Source organism: Phyllostomus hastatus, unplaced genomic scaffold (assembly GCF_019186645.2).
Source record: "Phyllostomus hastatus isolate PE091 unplaced genomic scaffold, TTU_PhHast_1.1 phas_scaffold_1066, whole genome shotgun sequence".
NCBI classification, from domain to species: domain Eukaryota; kingdom Metazoa; phylum Chordata; class Mammalia; order Chiroptera; family Phyllostomidae; genus Phyllostomus; species Phyllostomus hastatus.
Genome location: NW_025334004.1, coordinates 2217334 through 2230945, shown reverse-complemented (window position 1 = coordinate 2230945; position 13612 = coordinate 2217334). Strand labels below are relative to the sequence as shown.

At 36.6% G+C, this 13612-nt stretch overlaps 1 protein-coding gene across 1 annotated transcript in view; it reads left to right on the top strand.

The window, feature by feature from the left end:
* Positions 1-13612, top strand: part of ASAH2 (N-acylsphingosine amidohydrolase 2) — a 70225-nt gene that overhangs the window by 48221 nt on the left and 8392 nt on the right. Inside the window, exons 13-18 of the mRNA XM_045854286.1 lie at positions 609-724; positions 1879-1973; positions 3617-3656; positions 4452-4547; positions 7116-7211; positions 9469-9615. Of these exons, the coding sequence (XP_045710242.1) occupies positions 609-724; positions 1879-1973; positions 3617-3656; positions 4452-4547; positions 7116-7211; positions 9469-9615 (590 nt within the window). The remainder of the gene's footprint in view (positions 1-608; positions 725-1878; positions 1974-3616; positions 3657-4451; positions 4548-7115; positions 7212-9468; positions 9616-13612) is intronic.

Here is a 13612-nt window from a genome sequence, read left to right as displayed (position 1 = left end):
CTTCCTCCTTTCCTTTCTGTCAGTTTTGGTTTATGTACTTTGGATGCTCTTTCATTAGGTCCACATGTATTTATAACTTGTTATATTTCCTCAATGGATTATAGAATCTAAGTTTATAGCTCTTGTAGTCAACATAGTTTTCCCTATATTATGGACTTTAGGCCAGCTTTTTGTTTTTTACTGATTGTGTGTGTGTACAGATAATTAAGTGGGGATTCGAGAGAGGCTCTTTCAGGTACTATAGCCAAACAACTGGTACTTGAAGTTGGAGGTGTCATTTTTAGTTTTCAAAATGGTAAAATCTACAGCTAATTACATCATATTATTTTTATTTGAAATGCAGGAGAGGAATAGAAACAAAACTCTAAGGATGTTGAGCAAAATATATTCTTTCATTTTATCAACCACATGAAGATCTAATTAAGTAACAGCTCTTATTTTAGGAAGCACAGGAAATTTTGCTTCTTCTATTTTTCAGACTGTTCAGGATCATTAAATAACAGCCTTAATAGAATCTCTGAAGCTCCTAAGAGCATCGTTCAATATTTGTCAAAATGATGACACTTTTCAAAGGGCTGGAATCATAATTATTAAAACATTCCTAATAGGGACAACGGTAACGGATCCGTTCTGGGAAACTATTCGTGATCAGATCTTGGGGAAGCCATCTGACGAAATCAAAGAGTGTCACAAGCCAAAGCCAGTCCTTGTTCACACTGGAGAGGTAAACCATTTTTGTCATCATGAAATTAGTATGCTGCTTTTATAAATTTATGAATTGTTGGATGTGAATGGTAGATCTCTATTGGCATGGGAGGTCTTATTCAGATATTCCTACATCAAAATATTTAATATCAAAAGTATAGATGCTATGAGTCTAAAAATAACTGCTATGATTATTAAATATTTTAACTTGGAATTTTTGTGAGTGTGCTTCCTTTTTTAAATCTTTTTTAAAATTTTTAACATTTTTTATTCTATTAACTTTGAATTTTTGATAAATAACTAAAACAGTTGGAACACTGAAAAAGGAAGAATAAAAATAACGTTTGTTTTATTTAAAATTCATTTATGTTATCTCCAGGACAGAAATTCACACAGAATTCTCTGCAGAGAAAAACATCTCAGTGTATATAAAAAGGGATGTGTTCATATCTCTACTTTCTCACAGATCAAACAATGTTATTAACTAAAGCAATATTCTTTCAGTACTCCTTTGGAACATGGATTTTCATGTCCCAAGTATCAAAATGTGATGCCAGTGTTGATGATATGAACTGCTGATGTAGAAAATAATTTTTAAAGAGGGTTTTTTTTCTCCTCTAATATTCAATGAAAAATTCTTCAGTAAGAAGAAAGAGAGGAAAGGAAAGGAATAGAGAGGGAGATTCTACACTAATTTGAAAATGGAAAGGGATAGATTCTCTTGGAGAAAACTTGGAAGGTAAGGCGAGACTAGGTAGGTAACTAACAACTTAAAGTGCTATTAGAGTAGAAAGAGAAATTAGCAAGTTGAGCTATTTCAAACAATGGAATGAGTCGTTCTGTGTGAGGACAGTCACTGCGGTACTCCGGGAGAATCCTTGGTCACGTCACACATTGTGGTTTCACAACGACAAATCCACCAGAACTTCACCGATGAGAAAATGAGTCCAGGTTAATGGGGCATTGACATTCAACATTCACATGTTCTGATTAGATAGAATATTGAGTGTTACATCATGAATTAGAAACAGAATCTGTGATAGTAGGATAAGACACCAAAAAAAGCTGGAAACATTTTTATCTTTACTAAAGAAACTTCTGTGATCATCATAGATCTCTTGACCACAGCAATCATAATATTCCTAACACAGTGTTCATGTTTTGGGTTCTTAGCTGTCAAAACCTCACCCCTGGCACCCAGATATTGTTGATGTTCAGATTATTACTCTTGGGTCCTTGGCCATAACTGCCATCCCTGGGGAGTTTACGTAAGTTCTTATTTTTTATTTTGCAGTTAAAAATGTAATTATTGGGTGTGTATTTCTGTTGGAATCCCTTATCATGGGCAGATGATTCTGTACTGACTCCTTTGTAGTTCACTGTACTGTATTTGCCAACATTAACAAATATTCCCACCCTCTTTGTGGGACCCCTGAAGAATATACCTTTCTATGCTTGTTACTAGTGTGTAACTTGAAGCAAACATAAAAACTTGAAAGCTTATCATTTCTAATTAAAATGATGTGGTGAATTATGATATCAGTAGAAAGACTTAAAATAATATTAAGTACAGATTCTGAAAACAATCAGTTTAGGTTTTAGAAGCATGAAAGAATGTTTTAAATCAAATGTTTAAAGACTTTAGGCAGTCTTTCCTATCTTAGCAAAAAGCAATTTCATAGCTTTTCTGTTGCTCAGGCCCTAATTCTTGGAGTTATTCCTGAATTCTCTCCTTTTCAATTTCTACCACTTTCTATCCTTCAGCAAATCCTGTGTGTTCTACCTAATACTTTCTGTTACTTCCCCAATGCCCCACACCCCTCTGGTCTAAACCTGCATTATTTCTCCCTATCTCACCTTCTTGCTTCCTCCCTTACCTCTCTATGGTGTTTTATCAATACCATAGCTGGAGGAATCCCTTTAAAACACAGGTTAAGCTGGGTCCTGCTCAAAACCCTCTACTGGCTTCCCATCTCACTCCAGTAAATCCTGAAACACTTATAGCATCCTACTGGGCCCTCTGGTCTGATTTCATATGACTCTCCCTCTCCTTTTCCTTCCTTTAGCCACTTGGGCTTCACTGCAGTCCCCAGACTCACCAAACATGCTCCTGTCTTAGCACTTTTCAACCAAATGGTTCCTTCTGCCTGAAACACTTAGTCTCCAGTAATCCCTTGGCCAACTCTTTTATTCCTTCAGTTCTCCGCTCAGATCTCTAATGGAGATGCCAGTTCTGCTTATACTATGTGACATTGTCTTCACACAGCGCCGCTTCCACCACTACCCCGGCTTCCACCACCACCACGTCACTACAGCATCAGTGTCAGCGCCACCACCACCACCACCATACCACAGCGACCACCACCATTCTCTTCATCCTTTACCCTACCTTATGTTCCTCATAGGACTTATTGTCATCTCACTGTTTCATTTGCTTATTGGCCGTCTTCCCTCTCTAGAATGTTAGCTCCATACTGCTGAAGTGGGCCTGGTATGCAGTAGGTGCTCAGAGTTTTATGAAGGATTAAATTAATGAATGTAAGTTCTTTGAAGGCAGGGAGAGTACACTCTCTACTTGCCTTAGCTCTTATTGACATAGAATGTAACATATATTTTGTTGAATCAATGAATGGAAAATGATCATGATCCTTTGCCAGTGATACTCATTGATTCCTTTTCCCTCCTTCAAGTTATCTGTTTTCATTTTAGAATTTGTTTTGAACATATGACAGTCAGGAAAAAAAGCTCAACTTTAGCTTGCTTTGCCTTTGAGTTCCTACACACTGTACAATTGTGTGATAAGTACACAGTTGTGTGGGTAACTTTTAGGCTTCTACTACAAGCCGCTCTGTGTACTTTGCATTCATTTGAAATAAGAAAACACTTAAATAATTCTGTTCCTTTTACTCAGGACCATGTCTGGGCGAAGATTTCGAGAGGCAATTAAAGCAGTAAGTTAAAAATCAAATAACATCTATGCATTTATATTTGGTGAAGAGAAAAGAATTTCCTGTCCATATGATGTTACCTTTTAAATTAATCTGTACTAGAATGACTAGAGTTTTATACTTCTTGAAAGCAATGGCTAGAGGTAAATGTGAAATATTGATGGTATAAGAACAAATTCAAAAATATAAAGAAGGGAACTATAGTCAGGTTAAACATATTTTATTGGTATTTTTATATTGATAATTAAAAAATTAATAATGGTTTTATGAATTAAGTAGTAAATAATCCCTACGTACCCTAATATATTATGGGTTTATATAAATAAAATCTAACACATGCTGAGGATTATGCATTTTATCTATAATTATGATTTTCTTTATATTCTGGAAGTATTATAAATGGTTCTAAAATGACATAATCAACACATATCTTATTACCTTGGACTTGGAAATAACCATTGTCTTCAGTTAGTAACCTCCCATTATGCTTTTTAGGAAATTGATAAAATATCTTTATTTTAGTAAAGGAAGATTCTACATCTGTCAATGTAATCATTAAGATGTTCACAGAGCCATTGACTTGTCCAGCTGTAGTGCAGAGTTACGGCTGTCCCTTTTATCCAGGGCCCTGGATCGGTCTGCATTCCCAGGCCATTGTGATCATTAGGGAGACTATTGTTAAGTGAGACATCTTACACTAACAATTCATATTGTGATTGTATGTTAAGTATAACTGGGATGATAATACACTTTAAGATGAAGAGTAATTTTACTGGGCTCTGCCTCTCCCTCTCTCAGGAGTTTGCAACTTATGGGATGCAGAATATGACTGTGGTTATTTCGGGTCTAAGCAACGTATACACACATTACATTACCACCTATGAAGAATACCAGGTAAAGTACAACTTTTTTTATCATTTAGGTGAAATATACCCTGGCTGAGACTATTGTATCAAATGCAAGTTTTCTTTCTAGCCTTAATCACATTTTTGAGAGATAATTTTGTGTTAGAACGAATAAGAGAAGGATAAACCAGAGGTTGTATTTGTAGTTCCAGGTTTACCATTTTCAAGTTCAGATTAGAAATCTAGTCTCACCGACTTTCACTTTTCCTGAAATAATTTTTTTTGTCAGGAGCACTAGGTTGTGGCATACAGTATTCCTAACTCTATCCAGGATGTTTCTGCAGAACCTGGGAAAACTCCCACTGAGAGCTGCTACTTATTGAATGCACTAGCTAAACACCTTGCAAATGTGATCTTAACTAATCCTCACAATAAACCCTGGAGCAGGGTATTATTATATTCATGGTATAGATTAAGAAACAGAGTCTCACAGATTTAGTGGAGGCTGCTGGCTAGTAGTGTTTCTTTGTTTACAAATAGCACAGAGAGTAGACCAACTACTTTTTAACAATAGTAGTTAACATGGGAGAGTTTAGAGTCACACAATTAATGCTTTCTAATGCGTCTGCATCTATACCCAGGCATGTAATCTAGCCCGTGGTAAATGTCCAGTGATCCCAGCAGTGGAACCTGCTCTGTGCCCTCTGTTGACTTTGTCACAGGTCTCTCTGCTTTCTAGGATTCTGTTGAATTGAGGTAGACTTGGATGGGAATAATTTTTCATTTATTCATTTTTAATTTATCTGTAACTATTTATTATTTATCATTTCCTCCAGTTATGGATGTAGATAACAAATGACAATATTAGTAAATCTCTGACTTCATCACCAATAGGAACCACAGATATTTTTCATATCATGCAGAATTATTTAAGATCTGAAAATATCTTTTACTCTCATCACTATTTTAAAATCAAGTAGTTATTAAACCTGCCACTAGATCTTGTTATTCGGTAAAGAAGTACAAATAGTACTCTGTCATAAAATTGGTTTATTGTTGTTTGATTCATGTATTTTAATTTGATCAGCTTTCTTTGTCAATGCATGCATTATATTTTAGGTATTTAGAAATATTAATCTGAGAGGGGTTCATAGGCCTCAACAGATAACCAGAGATGTTCATGGCCCAAATAAGTTTAGGAACCTCTACATCCTTATCTCCTGGTGCAGGGACATGCTCCTGCAAGTATTAATATTAGTTAATTTATTCATTCACTCATTCCACAGATATGTGTTGGGGATGTACAGTACTAGCCAATATCTGGGCATAACAGTGAATAAGAACCTGCCTCCCCGTTCACTGGAACGTATGCTCTTGTGAAAGGGATGCACAAGGTGGTATGAAGAAAAGAAAAAGAGCACCAGTGTAAACTAAGTGTTTGAGCGTGGGGACTGGCAGATTCTTTGGAGGATGTAACATCTGTCTGAGTTCTTAAGATTGAGTAAGGGCTAATTAGGCAAATACATGTTTGGGAAGGTGTTTCATACTGAGGGAGCTACATACACCAAGGTCCAGAGGGGCAGACTTAGTACAAGTAAGAGTGCATAATTAGTTGAGTTGCCCGGAATAAGCACAATGAAGGTAGTGAGATGGACTAGAGTGAAAGGCAGGGGTTAGTCGGAGATTTTTACGCTGTGCTACAGAGCTTTGACTCAATAAAGGTTTTGGGAAACCCGCAGAATTCAAAGAAAGGAATTCTCTGATTAAATCTGTGATTTAGAAAGCTCACTAGGATGGCAGTACAGAAAATGAATTAGAAGGGCAAGCGTGGAGACGGAACTGATTAAGAAGATGTAGTTATGACTGTGGTGAGAGGTAAGGGTGTGATAAAGGTAAAAGCAGCAGAGACAGAGCAAAATGAAAGGATTCAAGAGATTTTAAGGAATGTTGACTTGCAGACTCATAGGACACAGGATGAGGGGGCAAGAGGAACCTGATGACTGCCAGCTGACCCTGGTATGGGAGACTGGAAGGATGGCATTCACTGAGATAAAGAATGTTGCAGGGAAAGCTGGTGTATTTGGAGTGATGAGTTCCATATTAGATTTGTTGAATTTCAGGTTCCTGTGAAATAGCTGAAGGTTTGGAGCTTGGGTAAACAGAAATGTGTTGGGTTCTATTTTATAGCTATCTGATGGGTGAAATGTTTTTTTCCTCTAGATTGTACTCTTAGCATCCAATTTATTCAGGAGTTACTAAGAATCATTTTACTTCATTTTTTTTCTTCTGGTGTATCCTTGGGGGAAGTGTTTACATTACAAGTACTTAAAATAGACATAAACTCAGGAGCTAGTAGATTAAATGGACTGCTTTCAGATTAAATGGGCTGACAATCCAAATGGCATCAGTTAGGAGAACCCCCTGCCTTTAATAAGTAGTTGATGGGAACCATGCACTTTAGCTGGGAACTGAAAACACCCCTTCTCTTTGTCATAATTAATCTTATGCCAGTTTGAACTACGTGAGATATCCAAGCACTACTCCTAAGGTGGGACACCTCTGTAAATGCATTGAGATATGCAGACTGGTATACAACATGACCTTGTCTTTCCTGCAGGTTCAGCGGTATGAGGCGGCATCCACAATTTATGGACCACACACTCTGTCTGCTTACATCCAGCTCTTCAGAGTCCTTGCTAAGGCCATTGCTACGGTAATCAAAAACTGTATGCATTGTGTCTCAGGGGTGGGGGATACAGAGGGGAGCAAAAAAGAACCTTAGCTGTGAGTATACAGTTTTTTAAAAAACCTTTATATTTAAAAAAATGATATATATATGGCTATGAGGCATTCCTAAGAAATGAAACAGTAATTTTAGATTCAGTAAATGCCTTTTGGTTGTGATAGCTTTTTTCATATGCATTATATTATCCTCACAATCATTATGTGAAGTATGGAACACATCACTTTTTCCCTATTTTTCAGATGAGCAAATAGGCTCAGAGATGACAAGTGATCAGGCTTATTGTAATTAGAACCAGGAGGTGAACCAGAACTCTCTAATTCTGGTTAGCTTCTCTCCAGTCACTTCAAGAGCTGAGTAGGTCATCTATTCTGAAATGCCCATTTTTCCTGTTATTACATCTCTGAAATGGGGATGCATCTTCCAATCAGAGGAGTCTTACAATTATAACTGGTGGCATGATTTTACTTTCTTGGTGGTTCAAAAATAATAAAAGTTGTTATAGTTCAATATAGTTCAATAGAATCTTAGATTTGATGAAGTTCAACAGTACCTGGGAATGCACATCCATATTATATCTACCTAAGATACTCACACTTAAGCAACTTGACCTAAAGGAACTCCACTTGTGGAAATCTTTCCTTTGAAAACAGTTATTTATGAGGCTGTACTCTGTTGTCAGATTATTAGTCAACAAGCAGGATAAAGAGTTAAAATAATAAAAAGACCATTGTGTAATACCATGCAAGCCCCAACAAGGCTATGAAACAGTTACGACATAGCAAAGATAATAAATGCCTTTCAAAGGAAGAGCTTGGAGATGTTAAACAGAAACAAAGGACATTACTGTTTCTATAGGTCAAACAGTTGAAGATTGGCAATGTCATGTGCCTCTACCTAATTAGGTGCTTATTGTGTGTTTGAAGTTTCAGTACAAGGTATTAGGATATAGTTTAATTGTTTCATCATAATGTTCTTAATTTTAGGTTTGATACTTTTTTCAAAGAACTATTTTATTTTTCCTCATAGAAGCTGTAACTACTTGTAGAATATTCAAATTATACAGAGAAAGTATAAACTTGTGGCCCATCCCTAGAGAGGACCACTGTTTAACATTATTTGTAGGCATAGGTCTATAGCTCTTCCCACAGAAATAGATTTCTCAATAGATTTTTGTTGTTGTTTTTTTTAATTTTATTTATTTATTTTTTAGAGAGGGAAGGGAGAGAGAGAGACAGACAGAGAGAAATATCAATGTACGGTTGCTGGGGGCCATGGCCTGCAATCTAGGCATGTGCCCTGACTTGGAATCGAACCTGCGATGATTGGTTCGCAGCCTGCACTCAATCCACTGAGCTATGCCAGCCAGGGCAGATTTCTCAAGTTTTATAGTGATATTTAAGAATGAAAGTATGAGTCATTTTGTGGAAATTCATTTCACAGAATTTCATGGTTATGTATCTAAGACTAGCTACATGATCTTAAAAAAACTACTGAGTATCTCCGAGCCTATATTCTCATTTGTAAAATGGAAATGATAACAGGTTACATCCTATTGTAAAGATTAACTATATAAAGTAATTATGAAAGTACATTAAATACCTATAAAGGGCTATTTAAATTTGAGGTTTTTGCATTAAATTTAGCATTTTCATGACATTATGGAAGGTGGCAAATTTTGTGGAAAACACAAATTATAACAGGATATAGACAGACCTTAACCTTTAAATTAAAAATATATTTATTATATTATTTAATAAGCACAGAGGAGAATTTAGGAAAAAACCTTGGTATTGATTCTAGATAAAAGAGGCTCAACACTTTTTTAACAATTAGAAGAATGATTATGGTGTCATATTACAAAGGCTTATCATGTGCTGGGCTCCTTTTCAGAGTCACACAGGTAGAAATTGGTTGGCTTAGAATCTGAAGCTGTGTAGCTTGCTTCCACGCTTACACTCTAATCACTGAACTATACTGCTTGGGGGAGTGAAAGTGTTGCTATGACCAAAACTTTCTTCTAGTGACAAAAGTTTAAGTTATGCACACCCAGGCTCACATTTTAGCAAACCTCCCCTTGCATTTTGTCAAAGTGGTTAGGTCTTGGAGGCAGAGAGGGAGGGAGGGATGGATTCCTTTAATGAAGGTTTTTCTGGGGATGGGGATCTTGGGAAAGTGTCTTTGCCTCTATGATGTGCCCTCCTTAAGTGAATGTTCTCTGTTCTAGGACACAGTAGCCAATCTGAGCAGAGGTCCAGAGCCTCCATTTTTCAAACAACTGATAATTCCATTAATTCCTAATATTGCGGACAAAGCACCAATAAGCAAGAATTTTGGAGATGTCCTGCAGCCATTGAATCCTAAGTACAGAGTGGTAAGATTCACAAAGAGATCTTGGAATGTTTCAGAGAAGCCTGTGTTTGTGGATGAACAGGCAGGCAGGGGTGGGGTGGGGGGGTTGGGAATGGGGGCGGGAGGGGAGAGATGTTGTCAATGGCAGCATCTGCCTCTAATGATGCCACAGATCATCAGTTGTTAGCAACAATAATTTTGGTAATCATTCTTATCTCTGCAGAGGCTCTGCAAATGTGATAATGGGGAAATAATTATTTTCCAGGTGGTAATGATGTAAAACTGAATGTCTAAAATCCAAATTATTCCTTTTCTTCTTAAATGGATGGTCATGGAATCATTCATTAGAACTCAGAAAAGTTGTCTTTTAAATCAAGGACAGGAAAGGCACATAGAAATGAATCAGGATTTGTACCACTATTATTTTATATTAACTATCCTCTGACTTACATATAATGTCCTTCAAGTGTGCTAAATTATGTATTAGCTTTAATAGGTTTTTTTGGGGGGGAGTTGGAGTCCTTAAACATTTCTACATATAATATGATGTTATCTGTGAATAAGAACAGGTCTAGTGATTGCTTTTTGGATTCCTTTTTTTGGATACCTTTAGTTTTTCCTCTCTTATTGCACTGGCTAGAATTTTCAAAAACAATGTTGAATAGAAGCTGTAACACTGGCCATCCTTGTCTTGTTTCTAATCCTTGGAGGAAAAGTGTTCAGTCATTAAGTGTGACTTTTGTTCTTTAGGATTCTTTCTATTTCCTTCTCTTGCTGATTTGTTGAGAGTTTTTGCGAGGAGTGGGTATTGGATTTTTTTCAGATGCTTTTCTCTAACTACTGAGATGATCATGAGGTTTTTGTTTTCCATTCCATTAATATGGTATATTGCATTAGTTGACTTTCAGATATTAAATAAATATTCATTAGGAATGGTATATAATCATTTTTATGTGTTGTTGAATTTGGTTTGGTAATATTTTGCTAAAAACTTTTGTGCTCATCCCCATGAGGGATATTTGCCGCCTCTTTTCATATGTTGTCTTTGTTGGGGTCACTCTGGTCTCAAGGAATCAATGAGAAAGTGTTCCTTCTGATTTTCTGCACATGTGTGCAGAAGATTGGTATCATTTCTTCTTTAGATATCTGATGAGATTTATCACCAAAGCCATATGAACCTGGGCTTCCCTTTATAACAAAATTTTAAATTACTAATTCATTTCCTTTAGTTGGTTTAGGCCTCTTCAGATTTTCTGTTGTGTTTAGATATCTGTATTTTTCTAAGAATTTGGGTGCAGAGGCCAGATATATATATATATAGTATCTTATTTTCTTAGATCTATAATATGCATCTTAACTAATTACAACCAACTTCAATATAATAACTTAATTCCAAAAACATAAAAAGATTTGTCTAGTATATCTCTTTTCCCTTCTCCATCCTTGTGATATTATCACATGTATTATGATGTGGACCCTGGCTTGTGGGGTCCACATCATTATGGATGAAATGAGACATTCACATGGATTACCGAATCTAGTGGAGGAAAAGGGACAGCATGGCTTTTCTCTCAAGGGGAGCAAAAGCCTTAGCCCTCACTCCAATGAGCTTTTATTGTCTTACTGGGCACATTACAAGAAGGTCCTCATTAACTATGCACAGGCTGGCTTTAGGTGGTTACCTTATACAGAAAACAAAGGAGAGGATGCTGGTAATCACATCACAGAAGAGGGATATTTGCAAATGAAAAGGCAAAAGTAGTTGAACTGGTTACACTCATCCTTGGAAGGTTTAGCATGGTTTTTAGGAAGTTGCTTTGCAGTAAATGTCCTCGATTCAGGGTGAGGGAGTTTTAGCAAAAAGCAAGACTCATAGCAGCCTAGGTACATTGCAGGCCTGATTCCCCATGGGAAAACCTATCCGTGGGCGTGGGCCCTGTGCATCTCCCAGTGGGAGCTGGGCCCACGCCATGCAGAGCAGCCTCCCACAGTATTATATTTATATAAAAATGAAATAATACAATGTTTTAATTTTTGTTTTATACAATTTATGCCTTTTAGAGGTTAAGAGAATATATGAAAAATTACCTCCATATAATACTGATTTACCCACATATTGACCAGTTCTAGTGCTCTTTATTTCTTTCAAGAATTTGAATTAGCCCTGGCTGGTGTGTGTCAGTGGATTGAGTGCCAGCCTGTGAACCAAAGGATCACTTGTTCGATTCCCAGTGAAGGCATATGCCTGTGTTGCAGCCAGGTCCCCACAAGGGGGCACACCAGAGGCAATCACACATTGATGTTTCTCTTCCTCTCTTTCTCCTTCCTTTCTCCTCTCTCTAAAAATAAATAAAATCTTTTAAAAAAAGAATTTGAATTAATATGTAGCATCATTACCTTTCAGCCTGGAGGACTTCCTTTAGTATTATTTTTTATGACAGTTTGCTAACAAGAAATTCTTTCAACTTTTGTTTATCTGGAATGTCTTTATTTTTTTCTTTATGTTTGACAAATAGTTAGATTGCCTTCTTGGTTGATAATTTTTTTTTCTTTTATCACTTTGAATATGTTATCCTATTGTTTTCTGTCCATCACTCTCTAATGAGAGACCAATTGTTAATTTTACAGTATTCCTCCCTGTAGGTAATGAATCATTTTTCTCTTGCTGCTTTCAAGATATTTTTTTCCTTCTGCCACAAGTTTGCTGCAATGTATCTAAATGTGAAATACTTTGTGTGTATCCTACTTGGGATTTGTACAGTTCCTTGGATCTGTAAGGTAATGTTTGTCAAATTTGTGAAGTTTTCGGCCATTATGTCTTCAAAAATTTTTTGTCCTTTTATCTCTTTTCTGTATTTCCCGGGCTTCTGTTTCATGAATTTTGGTTTTGTTGATATTGTTCCATATGTTTCTGAGGCTCTGTTAATTTTTCTCTAATCTTATCTTCTATCTAGTCTTCAGATAGGACACTTTGTAGTGATGCATTCTAGTTCACCTGTCCTTTCCTCTGTCATCTCACATTTGATATTAAGCCCATGTAGTGATTTTTCATTTTGTTGTTTTGATTTGCAACTCCAAAATTTCCAATTGTTTTTTTTATTACTTCTCTTCATTGAGGTTCTTTATTTGTTAAGTCATTATCATCCCACTTTCCTTTAATTCTCTAAACATGATTTATATTAGTTCTTAGAACACTTTATAACAGCTGTTGTAAAGGCTTTGACTGCTAACACAAGATCTGGGTCACAGAGAGGCAGTTTTAGTTTCTGCTTTTTTTCTCTTAGTGTGGCCACTAATTTCTTGTGTGTACATATCATAACATTTTGTTGAATACTGGATATTTTTTGATACATTGTGGCAATTCTAGCTTTACCTCTCAATTACAGAATTACCGCTTTTTTTGCTTGCTCATTTAAAACTTGACTAAATTAGTAAAGTCTATCTCTCTTGCAATGTGTGACTGTTATTATCTGCTCAGTTCTTTTTTTAATTTTTTGTTGTACTTTTAAGTTTGGCTCTCATGGAGTTGACCCTGTGATTACATCACTTAATGTTCAGCCAGATGTTGGTTAGAGTTTGTGCTTAGACACCTCGGGGAGTAAGAATTTCAATCTCTGCTGATAGATTTACATCGGCTGGTGTGTATATTTAAACTTCAGACTATTTTCCAGTTTTCCACAGCTTTTAATTTCCACTGGGTTCTCTTATGTTTCCTCTGTTATCTCTACAAAAGGCCCCATTGGCCAGGGATGTGTGGGTGGTTTTGGGCCTAGTCTGGTCTTTTGTGTGAATGCTTATAGCCTCCCATTAATCCAGGATAGGAGGAAAGCTTATCAAGAACACTGTGGTTATTTTACCTCCCCCAGACACTCTTAAATCCCTGACTAGTCCACCAGTCTGGCCATTAACCCTCAGCGTTTGTTCCAAATCAAGTGAGTGCCTTCCAGCTGCAGAGGAAAGCTGCTGATTTCATGGCCTTCCCCACTATGGTTGAATTATAGTGCCAGGAGGATGGGGGC